The 17841-nt window shown below is 48.6% G+C and overlaps 1 protein-coding gene across 1 annotated transcript; it reads left to right on the top strand.

Moving 5' to 3' along the window:
* The first annotated feature begins 2585 nt into the window (after nucleotides 1-2585).
* On the top strand, nucleotides 2586-16721 carry QDPR (quinoid dihydropteridine reductase). Its single transcript, XM_015571857.1, has 6 exons — nucleotides 2586-2695; nucleotides 5856-5952; nucleotides 8783-8923; nucleotides 13548-13656; nucleotides 14439-14522; nucleotides 16081-16721. Exons 1-6 carry the CDS (start codon nucleotides 2663-2665, stop codon nucleotides 16184-16186), a joined length of 570 nt encoding a protein of 189 aa, XP_015427343.1. The 5' UTR covers nucleotides 2586-2662; the 3' UTR covers nucleotides 16187-16721.
* Nucleotides 16722-17841: the final 1120 nt, after the last annotated feature.

Below are 17841 nucleotides of genomic sequence, written 5' to 3'. Positions count from 1 at the left end.
AAGTCTGCGCGTCTGCTGCGGCCTCCGCGTGCGCGCCCACCCCGGCCGTGGGTTCGGCCTTTGCGCCAAGCGGGTGGGGGTGGCTGCCCCTGGGTCTCGGCCGCCGCCGGGCCCGGGAAGCCCGGCATGACTCAGGGGAGAATTGCAGAGCCGGAGGAAGAGGAGCGCTGGTGAGGGGCCAGGGAGAGAGAAGAAGGAAGGATTGGGAAACTCTACCGCCTGACCCTGGTTACTAGTCCTGCTACCGTGAACTGAACTTCCACGAACCCGTTTCCTCGTCTGTAAAATGGGGATAATGATAGTATTTGCCCCTTAGGGGAGTTGTGAGGATGAAATGAGGTCATTGGTGCCCTAGCGTGTAAATTTACCTGACTCCTGGTAAAAGATGTTTAAATGTTAGCTATTATTGGTATATTTATTTTGTATATTGAAGGGGTTTACGAGAGGCTTCCCCAAGATATGTCACTTTGGCACGTGAATTATTTTGAACCAAAGGCTAGAGACCCTGTGGATTCAAGAGAAACTTTTACCTCTCCCTTAAAAATTTTAAATTAGGGGCCTTGCCTGTAATAAGAGTCATCACCAGAAAAATATTTTTAGGACCAATGTATAGGGCAGTGCAAACTTCTGATTACTGAACATCTGCTGTTCTTATGTCCTTTGAATGACCTTTCTCCCCTCTGAGGCCCCAAGGTACCGTGGCCTCATCCTTAGCTCAGAATGTAACTTGTACTTCATTTTAACTTTCTGTCTCTGACCTTATCTGTGTGGGGTTCCCATATGTACATATGCAATTAAATTTAGTTGTTTTCCCTTGTTAATCTCTCATGTTGATTTCATTATTAGGCCAGCTGGAAGATCTAGACGGGCAGAGCAGTTCCTCTCTCCCCTGTTATTGAGATACTGATCTAGACTCCTGCTCCTTTAGCTCCATTGGACCTGATATGGCGAAGGCTCAGCCCTTCAAACACGGGAAGCTTCTTCGATGAGTAGCCGATTTCAGCTACTTTGCAAATCAGGTTCATGCCCTGAAGGTGGCCATGTAGGAACGGAGCTGGTCGCAGGCCAGGAACCCTGACCCCAGCCTCCCAGCGGGGATCAGTGCGTTCCCAGTGGAGACTGCCCTGTGTCTTCCTGCTGCAGCTGTCACTCGCTCAAAGTCCACGCTGGAGCTCTGGGGAGCTGTCAGGGATCAGTTAGCACAGCCGCAGGCAGCTGCTGGGTGAGGGCGCCCCGGGGCCAGAGAGAGAGGGTCCCAGGGTTTTCTTTTGGCTCAGACTCTGGCATAGGAATATGTTTGTAAGGAATTCTCAACACACCACCCCTTCCTGCCGCACACCTGCTCTGGAAGCTAGGAAGTCTGCATAGATGGGAGGTGGTGAGCATTGTAAAGCTTAAGGATTCCAGCCAGGCCAGGCACTGTGTTCCTCTATACCAGATCCCTTCCGTCCTCTCCGTTTCTTTTACTCTGTGCAGTCATTTTACTGCGTAGTTCTGTTGGTATCCACATGTTACAGATGCGAGGACTGCTTTCCCCTGGCGGGAAGGGGGCGGCACTCCCCCTGATGGGGGTACTTTGCTTTACCTTTGATTTGTGAACTGATTTACCTTTGTCCCCACCCCCTTCATTCCTGGGAGCTCTGGGATAGAACCTGGTCTTTGTGTCAGTCTCTCCCATGGCTGGTGACAGAAGTGGTGAGTGTTCTTGAATGGAGGCTGTGTTCTCCAAAGCTTGGTAGAGATCTTTATCTCCGGGCCCTCAGGCCTCAGGGCCCTGGCCCTCTCCGAGTAAGATCCATGTGTAGCTGGGCTGGCAGCCGCAGCCTCCTCTGTTCCATTTAATTCCACACTAACGGAGTTTATTGTTAACCCCACTGTGCAGGCGAGGACCCTCTGCAGAGCCTGAGCTGGAGAAAGCCACTGTATGACAGAGGCAGGATTCACGCCTGGTCTGCCTGATCTCCCTCCCTCTGTGCTGGGGGCAGGGGTCCAAAACTCTCACCCTGCACCGGCCAGATCCAGCCTGCTGTCTGTTTTTGTACAGCCCAAGAGCTAAGACTGGGTTCACATTGTTCAATGGTTGAAAAGAGGTTAAAAGAGGAATATCCTGTGATGTGTGAAAATCATATGAAATTCATACTTTGGCACTTGAAGTTTTACTGGAACACAGGCACGCTCATTCGTTTGCCTGTGGCTTGTGGCTGTTTTCTTGTTATAACAGTGGAGTTGAGCAGTTGCAACCGAGACCATAGGGCCAGCAAAGCCGAAAATATTTCCTCTCTGGCCCTTTACAGAAAAAGTTTGCGGACCCTGGTTGGGGCAGGGAGGGTCCTCTGGAAGTTCAGGGTTTGGCTTTCAGAGTTGAGAGTGGAAGAAGAGGAAGATGAGGAGTTCGGAGGCGGAATGGGCTGGGCTGGGCTGGGGTAGACTGGCTTAGGTCAGGCGTCCCCGTATGTGCGAGAGATTAGTAGCTAGATCCTTTCTCTAGTGGGTTTTCCTCTAAGCTTGTCACCTGCCCCCACAGCCCCCATTTCTGGGCATGGCTCTTTAAAGGAACCACAACTATTGTCTCTGACCAAAGCTGTTTCCTTCTTCACTCCAGTGGGTGGCCAGCATCGACGTGGTGGAGAATGACGAGGCCAGCGCGAGTGTCGTCGTTAGAATGACAGACTCGTTTACCGAGCAGGCTGACCAGGTAATTCCAGAAAAGGCCCCCCCCAAGCCTGTGTTGGGGGAGCCCTGGGAATAGGTCTCCACTGGCCATGTGTTCTTCCCTTTTTCGAGTATTATTTCTCTAATTATGAAAGCCATGTGTACCCGTTGAGGGAAATTTGAAAAAAGTGGAAAACATATAATGAAGACATATTACCCATAATCTATGTCTAGCTAGCTGCATATTCACATTTTGGCCGATTTTCTTGTCTTTCCTATGGATCCTATTAGCGTTACAGGTTGAAATCATCTTGTGTTTTATATTTTATGATCAGCTTTTAACATTTTTAAATAAAATTTTATTTCATTTCAGTACTTCTTCAATCTCTTAAAAATAAAAACCCTCTATGTCAACATGTAATTTTTTATATTGTGGATCGGCCACAATTTTTAGTTTCCACACGTACGTTTAACATTTTTGTAATTTTTTACTTTTGCCACTAACAAGTGGCAAACATCCTTGTCCCCATCTCTGATTATTTATTTAGGGTGCATTCTAAAAAAGTGGAGATCCCTAGTTCAAAGCAAGAATACCACTGAAGCAGGTTATTTTGAATTATACAATGATGTGCTTATCATAATACAAGAAATCAAACAAAAACTGTAAATATTTCAGTCACTGGTGCACTCCCCCTGTGACCCCGAGACAGTGTCCCTCCCAGCGGGAAGCTCTCTCAGCAGCTCGATGGATGTGTAGGTATCAGTAGCTGAGTTGCTCGTAAGTGTCTCCCACAGACCGCCCGAAGGACGTGCTTTCTGGGGTCCTGGCGCCAGCACTCCAGCCCACATCCCCCAGGAAGTGACATCCTTCTCTGTGCGAGGGGCTGTGTTTACACGGGCGCCCTGTGAGGCAGGCGGCAGGCATGGCAGCCCCCTTTCCAGCCAAGGGACTGAGTGTCAGAGACAGAAGCTATTTGGTGGTGGTGGTGGGGCGGGGGGGGGAGCATGATGCGCGGAACAAGAGACTTGTTAACGACTCAGGAACAACTTGAATAAGTCCAGGCTCTGTTTTTTGTTTAGTTGCACCCTCCTGAGTCATCTAAACACGGTGCAGGCCCGAGGTTCTGTGGTCCTTAGCCATTTTTTATAACACATTTAAAAATGATACAAGTGATGTATGTATGATATAGGAAATAGAATAAAATAAAAAGAAGGGGAAATCGTGTCTAGTCCCATTATGCAGTTAATGTGTTGTGAGATTTCCTTTCAATCCATTGCTCCAGACATGCACATGTATAAATTTAAAATAAAACCCATGAGCATACCGTCCTGCTCACTTCGTCTTTCTAAAGCATGAGTTTGACGTAGGCTAGAACAGCAGTGGTCGGCAAACTCATTAGTCAACAGAGCCAAATATCAACAGTACAACGATTGAAATTTCTTTTGAGAGCCAAATTTTTTAAACTTAAACTACATAGGTAGGTACATTGTTATTAACTTAATTAGGGTACTCCTAAGGCTTAGGAAGAGCCACACTCAAGGGGCCAAAGAGCCGCATGTGGCTAGCGAGCCGCAGTTTGCCGACCACGGGGCTAGAATATAAAAAGCCAGCTGCCTTTTTCCAGAAGGTAGATTTTTGTTGCTCTTACTGTTCTCTTTTTAAAATATGTTTTTATTTGATTTGATTGATTTTAGACAAAGAGGAAGGGGGAGGGAGAAACATCGATGTGAGAGAGGAACATTGATCGGTTGCCTCCTGTATGCAGGGATTGAACACACAACCTGGGTATGTGCCCTGAGTGGGAATTTAACCAGCGACCTTTAGGTGCCTGGGACAGCTCTCAACCGACTGAGCCACACCGGCCAAGGCTTCTGTTCTTACTTTCCATAACCTGGTCCCGATGTTTCCTGCACTATTGGCTTTAATGGACATGGCGTTGTGTGTCAGGCATCATTCTAAGTGCTTTATTCACATTAACTTGCTGAATGGCTGTAACCCCTCAGAACAAAGTTTCTAATTTATCTTCCTTTTAGGAATGGGGAGTCTGAGGCACAGAGAGGCCCTGGTATTTTCTCGGGTCAAACAGGTGGGAGGTGGCACAGCCAGGATTTGAACCAGGCAGTGGGGTTGGATGCCTGCTCTCCTAACTGCATGCTAAGCTGCCTTGCAGCAAAGCAGCTCCCTGTGAATAAAGTAACCAAAGCTGGAATTAAGTGCAGGGGAGCCCTGGGCTCTGTCTGAGAGCCGCTGGCAGAGTGGTTCCTGCAGTCAGTGTCTCTTCTCTTGTTAGTTGTGGGTGCTGATGTCTATGTGCTTTTTGAATGTGAAGTTACTTGTATCTGAGACTTGACTCTACAGAACTTTTAAACTCTTTAACTTCTCGTCCCCCCCAACCCCCCCTCAGTTAGGAATTTTCTGGACAATAGCACAACATCCAGTTTTTGTTTGGAAAGCTCTAGAAGAGGAAATTCAACCCTAATACATAGAAGATTGGCCCCCTGGGTGCTCAGCAGTTCACTAGTGACAGTGAAGAGATGCAGAAGCCAGGAAGGCATGACATTTATTTATAGAAAACTATTGGGCAGAAAGCAACATTTAAGGGGGAGGAATTAAAAAATGCCTAGATGTAAAAAATAAAAAAAGTCAAACAGTTGCATTGTTGTTGTGGGCTTCCTGCTTTCCTGAAAAGTAGAACAGATGTCAGGGGAGGTGATCCAACTTCCGGCCCCTGGGCTCTGGGCTCTGGGCCCTTGGCAACAGGACAAGGCTTAAGAATGGAGGGAGGGCCCAGCCGGTGTTGCTCAGTGGTTGAGCATTGACCAATGAACCTGGAGGTCACGGTTTGATTCTTGGTCAGGGCACATGCTGGGGTTGTGGGCTCAATCACCAGTAGGGGGCATGCAGGAGGCAGCAGATCAATGATTCTCATCATTGATGTTTCTATTTCCCTTCCTTTCTGAAATCAATAAAAATTAAAAAGAAGATTCTAGATTGCTTTATAAAAAGCACATTGAAATGTAGGTGGGCTTTACTAACCCAAATGGTCATCGTAGGTTTGTCCTACATTTAGTTTTCAAAGTGTTCCTTGCCAGGCGCTGTTACCTGTCTTCAGAGAAAGTGAAAAATAAACAAGTGTCTGAAGGCGTCAGCCTGTTTAGGTTTCCCCGGCGATTTACGCCCCTTTTCGTCCTTTTCGGTTCAGGTGACTGCTGATGTCGGGAAGCTCCTGGGTGAAGAGAAGGTGGACGCCATCCTTTGTGTGGCTGGAGGCTGGGCTGGGGGCAATGCCAAGTCCAAGTGTGAGTCCTTTTCTGAGTTGATCATTCACTCCGTTCTGCTCTTTGTCCCGGGGGCGGGGACTGGGTCGGTTCTGTGTGCCAGGCCAGATGTTTTCCTGCGTGTCTCCCAGACGCTGTAGAGTAGCTCTGTGAGGTCGGGACAACCACCCCCTTTCACAGTTGGAGAAGCAGCTCCCCATCAACAGGGTAAGGGGAGGGGACATTGAGCTGGAGGTGTAAAGGCAGGATGGAATCAGCATTGTTCCCGCCCTAATCTCACAGGGCTTATTCCCGGGGTCGGGGGATGTGTATGACATGGAGAGATCGTTCCGCAGGTCAGAAGGACTCAACATTGAGCTTGTATCAATGCCGAGTACATCTTCCAACTGTTTATTTTAAGTTTATTGATTTTTTACAGAGAGGAAGGGAGAGGGATAGAGAGTTAGAAACAGATGAGAGAGAAACATGGATCAGCTGCCTCCTGCACACCTCCCACTGGGGATGTGACCGAAACCAAGGTACATGCCTTTGACTGGAATTGAACCTGGGACCTTTCAGTCTGCAGGCCTACGTTCTCTCCACTGAGCCAAACCGGTCAGGGCCATTTTGCAACTTTTTATTATGAACATTTGCAAACACACGGAAAAGCTGGAAGAAGAGTTCAGGGAGCACCCGCCCCCTCCATCTGGATTCGGTAACTGCTGACATTGCTGTCCATGCTCCCTGGCTCTCCGCAGGGGTGCTCTGTGTGGGCATTTTTTTGTTAACCACTTGCTGTGAGTAAATGAATACTTTGCTCATTTCAGCATGCATCCCCAAAGAATATGCTCATTTTCCTACATCATCATAATACTGCTATCATAGCTAAGGAAAGTAATAGTCATTTTGTAAGATTAATAATATTCAACCGCATTCAAATTCCCAAATTTATTCCAGAGCTTTTAGAGCTTTTCCCCCCCTTAAGCATCAGGGTTTATGCCTCCTTTTGTTGTTGTTTTTAGTCTCTTAATGTAGAATTTCTTCCCCCTGGTGATAGACTTGGTGAGGCAGGGCAGTTTTCATATGAATGTGTCTCACTGTTTCTCTAAGGCAGTGATGGCGAACCTTTTGCACTCCGCGTGTCAGCATTTTGAAAAACCCTAACTTAACTCTGGTGCCGTGTCACATCTAGAAATTTTTTGATATTTGCAACCGTAGTAAAACAAAGATGTATATTTTTGATATTTATTTTATATATTTAAATGCCATTTAACAGGGAAAAATCAACCAAAAAAATGAGTTCACGTGTCACCTCTGACACGCGTGTCATAGGTTCTCCATCACTGCTCTAAGGTGTCTTTACCTGGTTCATCTAGCCCGAGTATTTCCGGTGCACTGGAATTTAGGTCTGGAACTTGCTTAGGATCAGGTTAAGCATCTTGGAGGCGAGAATTCTTCCTGCGTCATGTGTACTTCTTACTAATCCCAGTGGAATTGTCACCATGTCAGATGGCCCTACCACCCCCAGTGATGCCCCGTTTGCTGATGGGTTAAGGTGGCAGCCGATAGGCTTCCATTGTAAAGGTCCGTTTTCTGTTTGTAATTAGTAAGCGAACCGTGGGACTGTGCTTTGGCAATGAGTGTGAATATCCTCTTTCCAAACACCTTGCGAATCCCAGATTTCTATAACCCAAGGGTGTTAAGCATCCATGGATTATCCCTGCCCGAGTCAGTGATTCCAGACGGGGGTGGAGAATGGTAGTCCTAATTCTGTCATTCCTTCTACATGTATTAGCCAAAGCCATGTAAAAAGGAATCGATTTTCTGTGAACCACACTTGGATGTGAAAGTGATATTTTGTGGGGTTTGGGCAAAACACCCTGATGGCCCTTGGTGTATTTTGGGGACAAGGAGTGGTAAGTGTGGGTCCATCAGTTTTTTTCTAGTCCTTTTCTGCAGGGAAACACGATCCCTGGTTGTCCCTGGGGAAAGACCCCCGCTGGATGGGGGCTTTCTTCCTGGGCCATGGGCACAGCCTCACTGGGATCTTTGTGCCTTGTGAGGGGGGATGGGGACGGCTGCCCGTCCAGCCTCCAAAGTTACACGTCACCACTTGCTTCTTCTTGCATTTTTAGTGAGGCCAGAGAGTTAAAGTAAGTGTGAAATGTTGTCATTTCAGGTTTTTTTGTTTTTGTTAATCCTCACCTGAGGATATTTTTTCTATTGCTTTTCAGAGAGAGTGGAACGGAGGGAGGGATGGACAGGGAGAAAGAGAGAGAGAAACATCAATGTGAGAGAGACACATCGACTGGTTGCCTCCCAACTGGGGGTAGGGAGCACGCCTGCAACCCAAGTACGTGCCCTTGACTGGAATTGAACCTGCAACCCTTCGGTGTGTGGGCCGACGCTCTAACTATTGCGCAACACCGGCCAGGGCTCAGCTTTCTTTTAAAGGGTCTTTAAAGCCAGCATTAAACTTTTGAACTTGAAAATGTAGCTTTGGAAAAGCCCTCTATATCCTTGTGGTAATGGCCCCTCAGCTTTTTATCATCAGTCAAACCTGACTTAGACATGCAGGTTCTATTGCAAACCTAACGCCCACCTAAAGCAGGACCCTCTCTGACGGGCAGTCCCGCAGACTGTTCACAGTCTGCACTTGCTGCCTGAAATGTGGCCAGTTTCCAGGGGAGCAAGCTGGGACTGGTGGCCTGGATTCAAACCTGCGTCTCTGACCTCAGAGCCCTCGCTGCTCATACCAGACCCTGTCGTCGGGGCGGGAGAGGCTGGTGCTTCCCCAGTGTCTGCACCCTGAGCGACTCAGCGGCCAGGCTCTTCCCACCGAGGCTGAGCCCACCTGTGTTTCCTCCCTCAGCTCTCTTCAAAAACTGCGACCTCATGTGGAAGCAGAGCATGTGGACATCCACCATCTCCAGCCACCTGGCCACCAAGCACCTCAAGGATGGAGGCCTCCTGACCTTGGCGGGTGCCAAGGCCGCCCTGGACGGGACTCCTGGTGAGCCTCCATTTCCCCCTCTGTGAAATGGGAGTGCTAGTGCTTGCTCGCTGGGGCTGCGGGGCACTTCGATGACACAGGGAATGTTGAAGCCCTTTCCCCTCTGGGGTGCTTTGTGTGGGTGGGTTTTGCTTCCTTTGCTTCCTGAATTCCTCATCTTCCTGGTGGTTAAGGGATGCTGCCATCTGCCCCTTTACCCCCTCCAATCTGGTTTATTTATCCATCTTCCACTCTGGGTATGAATGGTGCTGGAGTAGGTACAAATCCTATATAATAAAAGGGTAATATGCAAATATACCAAATGGCAGAACAACCAAACAACGAATCAAAGCGAACATGCTGAAGATATGCTAAGGCTGCTTAACTGCTGGCTATGACGTGCACTGACCACCAGGGGGCAGATGCTCCAACTGGTAGGTTAGCTTGCTGCTGGGGTCCAGCCAATCGGGATTTAGCAAGATGGGCCGGACATTTCCTGGAGCCCTCCCGCGGTCTCTCCCCAGGTCGATCGTGCACTGGTGGGGTCCCCCAGCCTGGCCTGTGTCCTCTCGCAATCTGGGACCCCTCGGTGGATGTCAGAGAGCCAGTTTCAGCTTGATTCTGCAGGCCACTCCCCTTGGGAGGGCACCAGATGCAGGGCTCATGGCTGGTGAGCGTAGCTGTGGCAGCGCGAGCCTCTCCTGATCGGGACTGATTGGGCACCAGCCTGTGGCAGGCACAGTGGGGCCAGGATGAGCGGGAGCGGCAGGTAGGAGCTGCAGGCAGCATTGGAGTGCGGGTTTTAGCCCGATCCCTGCAGGCCACCCAGAGGGACACCACCCCCCCCCCCCCCCTTGCACAAATTTGTGCACCGGGCCTCTAGTTAGATAATAAACAGGCATTATCACCATCACGTTGTGCTCATGTGTCCCAGGGAAGCAGCTCGGCCGCCAAGAATAGTGTGGGTGATAGAGTAAGAGAGGCCGGGGTGCATTCTTCGTCCTAGATGGGTGGCATTGAACAAATCATGCATCTGACCAGATTTCTGCCAGAGTCACTGTAACTAGTGACAGTAGCGTTGGCCTTGAGGAGCAGCTGTAAGCGCTGGAGGCCTTAACATGTGGGAGGTGCCCAGCACAGGGCCATTTTCTCATAGGCCAGTTCACTTCCGTGTATTCTCATGGGATCCTGGGGCGGATGGCATTCGAGATCTTTCTCAGTTTGTAGGTAAGGGAGCTAGAGCGGAGCACGGTTCGTTCACTTGTCGGGGTTTCTGCGCTAAGTTGTAACCTTGCTTTGAACCAGAACCCCCATCACTTCTTAACTGTGTGCTTTTCCCAGTGCATCAGGCAGATCCAAGTTCTGTTCGCATGTTCGGCTCCTGGTGTTAGTCCTAGGGCTGCCATAACCAAGTTCCCCTGCGGCTTAAACAACAGACACTTGTCTCATAATTCTAGAGGCTGGAAGTTCAAGATCAGGGTGTCAGCAGGGTCAATTTCTTGATTTCTTCCTGGTGCCTCTTCCCTTGGTTTGTCAATGGCTGTCTTTCTACTGTGTCCTCGCATGCTCTGTGCCTGCCTGGGTCCCAGTCTCCTCTTCTTACAAGGACACTGGTAGCACCCACCCTAATGACTCATTTTAACTTGATGACCTCTTTAAAGACCCCACTTCCAAGTACAGTCACATTCTGAGGTACGGGGGTTTAGGACTTTAACATATGAATTTAGGGGGCACAATTCAATCTATAATACTCCCTTTCAGGTGGGGTTAAAGGAACTTAAGTGGTGGTTTGGGGGGGACAGCCCAGAGGCAGAAAGTATCCACCTGTACTACCTAAGTGGAACTCTTCTTTAATAAAAGGGGGGCTGCTTTTCGGCCTCTTTGGTGTGCTGGAGAGCTTGAGCACCTTTTTCCATTTTAAAAAAATATTTTTTATTGACTTCAGAGAGGAAGGAAGGAGAGAGATATCGAAACATCAATGATGAGACAGGATCATTGATTGGCGGCCTCCTGCACACCCCCCACTGGGGATTGAGCCCACAACCCAGGCATATACCCTTGACCGGAATTGAACCTGGGACCCTTCAGTCCACAGGCCGACGCTTTGTCCACTGAGCCAAACCAGCTAGGGCACCTTTTTCCATTTTAATGCAACTCGCTGAACTGCGCGGCTCTTAGGAACCAACAATTTCTTGTCTCTTGTTTTTTTACTACAAGTCTCAGAGCCTATGATCTTACCTGTCCATGTCTATTGCAATCATTAAAGCTGTGTAAATGTCAGGTGCTAGCTTGGTTGAGTTCTGGTTTTTATTAAAGGTGACGGAGAACAGGCACTGGAAAGTAAGTAGAGAAATGAATAGCAGCTTGACATTTAAAAAAGAAAAAACCCCAAGACTTGAAAGACTAATTTTTCCTAAGGACAGAACACTCTCCTACTTTCCTTTGGTTTGTAAATATCTCTTTGTTCATAGTTTTGGATACTGGTTAAGAGTGCAGGCTCTGGGACTTCACAGGTTGGATGTCTCTGGTGATCTTGCCACCTATTGTGTGATATTTGGCAAGTTACTTAACCTCTCTAAGGCTCAATAGTGCCATCTGTAAAATGGGGATAAATAATAAAATATTCTATGTGGCAGTTAGGACTTGCAAACATCTTAATGGATGTGAATGGCTTAGAAAGGTATGACAGAGTCAGTGGTAAAAGTGAACTGGCATGATTATTTATTTCAGACTTACTCTTGCTCAGCTAGTTTTGCTGCAGATGTTCATAACTGTTCATCTTTAAGTTCTGAGTTAGGTATTGTTATATTTATTTGAGTCATGAAACTTTTCAGCTTTGGTTCAGACCCTAGAAAAATCTGGGGAAATCTATGTATAATTTGAAAGTAAACGACGAAGAGGCTGTCATCCTTTAAACCCAAGAAAAGTTGTTCAAAACGGAAACATACTGAGAAAACCCACCCTCTTATTTCCAAGGCTGTATTTGTAGGTCACCTTCTGGAGGATAAACTGTGTTCAATGCTAGTGATCACTTTTGTTTTGCTGTGTTTGGAAATCAGTCTTGAGGGACTACCTTGATCATTTTATAATTGGGAAGAAAGTACTTATCTTCTTATAAAATACTCCCCCCCCCCCGAATTTCTTGCAAATGATGTCCTTACTTGCATTGTGTAGAATTATGTAGAATTAAACCATTAGGGTTGCGGGGTGCTTGTTTCAAAAAATACATTTTTATTGATTTCAGAGAGGATGGGAGAGGGAGGGAGAGAAACATCAATGATGAGAGAATCATTGATAGGCTGCCTCCTGCATGCCCACTACTGGGGCTCGAGCCCGAAACCTGGGCATGTGCCCTTGACTGGGAATCGAACCATGACCTCCTGGTTCATAGGTCAACACTCAACCACTGAGCCACATCAGCTGGGCGCATGTTTCTTTCTTCATCAGATCCTCTCTCATGCTGTTTGAATGGAATGAAGAGTGAGCCCTGGAGGGTGCTGGGGTCGGGGCTGGATGAATGAGAGTCATATGCTTTGAACCCCTGCAGAGTTTGTCCGATCTTTCTACCACTGGTGGCCCCCGGCCCCTGATTAAACAGAGAAGCCTGGGATGGTGAAATATTCTGCTTATGCTTCTAAATAACCGTTTGGGACCTTGACCTGCTTTTGCAATCCGAGGTCGCTGTGGAAGCAGTTTAGTGATTGGTTCCTCGGCAGGGCTGTGATCCCCACCTCCCTCTGAACCTTTGCCGCCTCCTCAGCTGTTTTGCTTTCAAGAGCATGCTTGCCGGGGCTTTTAAAGAGACTGCTGACTCCTGAAGAAGTTTTGTGGAGGAGGAGAGGTGTTCACAGCATTTCGTGAGCGTCCGCAGCTAGGTGTGTGGGGGACTGTGAGAGGAGAGACCCTGTTCCTGCCACATGTCTGCAGAGCAGGCGGAAACCTGGCCTAAGGAAAGGCGTGCCTTGTTCAGGCAGCAAGCATTCACTGGTCAGTGGGGGCAAATGAAGACTAGTGGGCAGCGTTGTATACGTATGTCAGCATTGCTCACACTTTACCCAGGGAGATGGACGCCTGGGCATGTTACTTCTATGAATTTGATGGGAAACATTTATTGAGCACCTACTGTGTGCTGAGCTCAGAATTAAGTACTTCATTCCCATTTTACAGATGGGGTAACTGAGGCTAGCAAGGCAATGAGAACTAGCTCAGGATCTCTTTAGTGGTAAGTGGAAGAGCTTGGATTTGAACCTGTGCAGCCTGCCTCCAAATGACAGCTCGATTTTGCTCACAAGTAATTAACAATCTGGGGGTTCAGAACCCAGCTCTTGCCTGGCCCTTCACCTCTATGGGGGGGCGGGGGCGTCAGTGCAAGTGTGTGTGTGTGAGCTTGGGCGTGTCACTTACCCTGTCTGAGCCTTGATGTTCTCAACAATAAAAATAAAAAGGCTCAACTTACAGCTTTTGTGATGAACGTTAACTGTCGGGTGACAGTCGGTGCTCTTGAAACGTTACGTGCCTTCCACGCTCTCTCCATAGATGTCCATCCTGCCCTTCTTCCCGGCCTCCCCTGGACCCTGGCGTGGTGGCCTTCGGACACACCAGCGGTGGCCAGTGCTCACTGAACCGTTTTCTCTCCATTTCCCAGGGATGATCGGCTACGGCATGGCCAAGGGCGCCGTCCATCAGCTGTGCCAGAGCCTCGCGGGGAAGAACAGCGGCATGCCGCCCGGGGCTGCGGCCATCGCGGTGCTCCCGTAAGTGCTCTGCCCCCCTCTGCTCCCCTCTGCCTAGAGTCCCCGTGGCCTGGAGCCGTTTCCCCAGGGACGCGTGTGTGCCCTCACCTTGGCTCTAAAATTCACCCCTGAAGAGCCTTCTTCTGGTGTTGGTGAGCCTGGCGGCTAGAGTGGTGGACCGGCTGATGGGCGGGTCTGTCTGTCCTGCCTCTTTCTTGTTTTTTTTCCTTCCTCCCATCTGTTTCCCCCTTTTCCCTGATTCAGCTTAGTTCAGACATTTTATTTGAATACTTGTAGTTCTGTCTTTTTTTTTTTTTTTAAAAAGATACATTTTTATTGATTTCAGAGAGGAAGGGAGAGGGAGAGAGAGAGAAACATCAATGATGAAAGAGAATCATCGATTGGCTGCCTCCTCCACACCTTCCACAACCTGGGCACGTGCCCTGACCAGGAATTGACTTAACCGTGACCTCCTGGTTCATCGGTCAATGCTCAGTGCTCAACCACTGAGCCATGCCGGCCGGGCAAGATTGTATTTAACAAAATAAGGCAAAATGTGGCTCTTCCATTTGGTTCCTGTCTGCGTAACGGGGGGCGGAGGGTCACAGAGCGCCTCCCTGAATTGCACTCGGACTTGACCTCTGTGTGCAGCGGCTTCCTGGCCTTGCTCTGATTGTCCACGTGCTATCTCCACGTGCGACGCTGCCCCCCGTGGTATTGGGGGCCCTCGGTGTGTCCTCCTGGCTGAGGAGGCCGGGCTGCCGAGGGGAGACACCAATGGCTGGCTTATCTCTGCTCCGCAGAATCACCCTCGACACCCCGATGAACAGGAAGTCCATGCCCGAGGCCGACTTCAGCTCCTGGACGCCCTTGGACTTCCTCGTGGAGTGAGTATCACAGGCACACTGTGCCAGCGCCTGGGCGGCTCCAGCCCCTCGCTGTGCCCCTGGGCGTAGCCACACGGGTGGCCTGGGAGCTCACTGGCCTCTGAGTGTACCTGGCACATCAGTGTGAATCTTATACAGTTGGGGGGGCACTCCCAGCCCTGCTCCGTCCCCAGAGGCAGGGGCATGACCTATCGCAGATGTCAGGGCGTTTCAGTGGCGCTTGGCTTTTGGAGCCTGTCCCTCCCCCGGGCTTGTTTGACGCTCAGGATGGAGCTCCGGAGACGTGGCAGTTGAACTTCAGTTCTGGTCCAGAAGGCACAGCCTGGCACTCAGGAATGTCCCAGGAGCTCTGAGTGCTGTCTGGTTAAAGGGGTGCAGAGTCCCGGCTGGGGGACCGGTAGAGGGATGGTGTAGTCAGCAGCCACACGAGAGGTTTTAAAAGACATCAGCTATGTGTTCAGCCTCCTGGGTTTCTGATGCCTTTTCTCCCTGACACCCTCAAGTAGGGTTGGTTGCCCCTCCCCACACAGGGTTAGTAAATGCCCCTGTTCTAGCATTTAATGTATTTTATTGTAAAAGTCCATTTTTTGTACTTTTTCCCCATTGCTTGATACAGCTGCAGGTGTTCCTTACATGTTTGCTATAAAAAAAAATGAGTTTCTTCTTTCTCTGTTTTAAATTTCTGGGAAGGTAATATAGCAGCGTATGAACTAAAGTGCTTTTATAAAATATATATATATATATAGTTTATTGATTTTTTTACAGTGAGGAAAGGAGAGGGATAGAGAGTCAGAAACATCAATGAGGGAGAAACATCGATCAGCTGCCTCCTGTACATCTCCCTACTGGGGATGTGCCCGCAACCAAGGTACATGCCCTTGACTAGAATCGAACCCAGGACCCTTTAGTCCGAAGGCTGACGCTCTATTCATTGAGCCAAACTGGTTAGGGCTAAAATGCTTTTTTTTTTAAAGTGCGTAAAATCATACCACTGTGTTATAACATATTCCAACAATGCAGGAAAATACAAAAATGAACCTTCAAATCTTGCCAGCTCCTGCCACTCAAAAAGTAGAAGGACTAAAGTGCTGAAATCATGGGGACCTGGTTATGTGTCCGGGATGCCTTAGTGCAGCGGTTCTCAACCTGTGGGTCGCGACCCTTTTAGGGGTCAAATGACCCTTTCACAGGGGTCGCCTAAGACCATCGGAAAACACATATATAATTACATATTGTTTTTGTGATTAATCACTATGTTTTAATTATGTTCAGTTTGTAACAATGAAAATATATCCTGCATATCAGATATTTACATTATGATTCATAACTAGCAAAATTACAGTTAGGAAGTAGCGAAGGAAATAATTTTATGGTTGGGGGTCACCACAACATGAACTGTATTAAAGGGCCGCGGCATTAGGAAGGTTGAGAACCACTGCCTTAGTGGCTTTTCATGGCAGCTCCTAAGTCGTTGATGGGACTACAAGCCGTTGATGGGAATATAAGCACATGTTAGATTTTTGCTTTTAAAATGTAACGCTTTTCTTGTTTGTTCTAGAACCTTCCATGACTGGATCACAGAGAAAAACCGGCCAAGCTCAGGGAGCCTGATCCAGGTGGTGACGACGGAGGGGAAGACGGAACTTACCCCCGCGTATTTTTAAGCTTCCTCTCAGTGCCTGTGAGGGGCCTGCCAGAAAAGTCAGCGTATCTCAGTGTAGCCGCGTCTGGCCCCGTGTTTTCTGTAGTCCTGTTTGTGGTTCGAGATGGTGACACCTGTTTTTCTCTCACCTAATGTGCATTTGCTTTCCTAAGACAAAATGTAAATGTAAAGTGTTCATGTGAAATAGAACCGTGTGTGGGGAGGCCTACAGGTGGCGCTGTGGTCCATCTGTATTAACCACATAGGTTTGGGCCCCTCTGGGTCGGGGTCATGTTGAGTGGCTTTTGAAACTGTTTATCTGCCCCTGAGAGTGGCTGTCGGCTTGACTGGTTCAGAGATTTGTTGGCATTGGGGACATTTGAGTGTTATGTTTCTGTCACAGATGTAGTTTTTGCAGCGTTGAATTAAACTGCCTTAAAACTCCTTTTGTGGTGTAAGCGAAATCCATGGACTCTGTCAGGCATCTTTTCCCTGTGTGGTCGCCACTCGTGATGACTTGGAGTTATCTTCCTAATAAATGCACTTCGTTGATTGTGTTATCTTCTGTAATCAAAGCACGTCTTATACACAGTTGTGTGCTAGAGTCCCGGGCTGCTAGCAGCTCTAGTCTGCTGTATTCGCAAGGGGGTAGACTCAAACCCTGAAATACATTTTGTTTTGTTTTTTATATTAGAGAAGAAGACAGGTGGGGAGAGAGAGAGAGAGAGAGAGAGAGAGAAACATCGATTGGTTGTCCCACTTCTGCATTCATTGGTTGCTTCTTATATGTGCCCTGACCAGGGATCGAACCCACAACCTTGGAATATCAGGACAGTGCTCTAACCCAGCGGTCGCCAACCTTTCAGACCTCACGGACCACCAGTTGGTGACCACTGCTCTAACCAACTGAGGTACCTGGCCAGGGCCTGAAGTACGTTTTTCAACACAGTGACAGGCACAACCTTCCCTTGGGCACGTCGGAATCTGAGGGTGGCCGGCCGGTTGGCCCTGTACCTTTGGAAGCACCGCTCCACGTGACAATGCAGGCTGCTCCTCACTGAGAACCAGTAATGGATCATACCCTTCATTTTACACAGGAGGAAACCGAGCTGACATAGCATCTGCATTGCCAGTAGGTGGCAGAACTGAGCCCAGAACCCTGGGCACCAGATTGCTGTTCATAAAGACCTGTACCACGAATTTTCTTTTTTTAAAATATATTTTCACTGCTTTCAGAAAGGGAGGTAAAGAGGGAAACATCAATGATGAGAGAGAATCACTGATTGGCTGCCTCCTCCACCCCACTAGGGTTCCTGCATGCCCCACACTGGGGGTCAAGCCCACAATCTGGACATGTGCCCTGACCAGGATGTGAACCGTGCCCTTCTGGTTCATAGGTTGATGCACTGCCGGGGTCCAACTCCAGCAGGTCCAGGGGTTCCCAAAGGTGTAGACGGAGTCGGCGAAGAAGGAATGACACAGAGACAGCATTCAGATGATCATCATAGCGAGGTTCTCTAGCCAAGTTCTATGTCAAGGTTCTTCAGCGAAGTTCTGGTTAGGATCTCCAGTCAGGTTCTCTTGCCAATTTCTGTAGTCAGGTTCAGTCCAGGATCTTTTGCCATGTTCTCTCCAGCGAAGTTCTTCTGTCTCTAGGTTCTGTGTAGGTTCTGGTCA

The sequence above is a fragment of the Myotis davidii genome, unplaced genomic scaffold, assembly GCF_000327345.1.
Source record: "Myotis davidii unplaced genomic scaffold, ASM32734v1 scaffold204, whole genome shotgun sequence".
NCBI lineage: Eukaryota > Metazoa > Chordata > Mammalia > Chiroptera > Vespertilionidae > Myotis > Myotis davidii.
Note: the sequence above shows the minus strand (reverse complement) of the source record. Positions and strands in the feature narration are given on the sequence as shown.

Coding starts and splice junctions, on each gene's coding strand:
- QDPR (XM_015571857.1), top strand. CDS start 2,663: ATGACAGACTCGTTTACCGAGCAGGCTGACCAG. Junction 2,696..5,855: donor TTACCGAGCAGGCTGACCAG/GTAATTCCAGAA, acceptor TTTTCGGTTCAG/GTGACTGCTGATGTCGGGAA. Junction 5,953..8,782: donor GGGCAATGCCAAGTCCAAGT/GTGAGTCCTTTT, acceptor TTCCTCCCTCAG/CTCTCTTCAAAAACTGCGAC.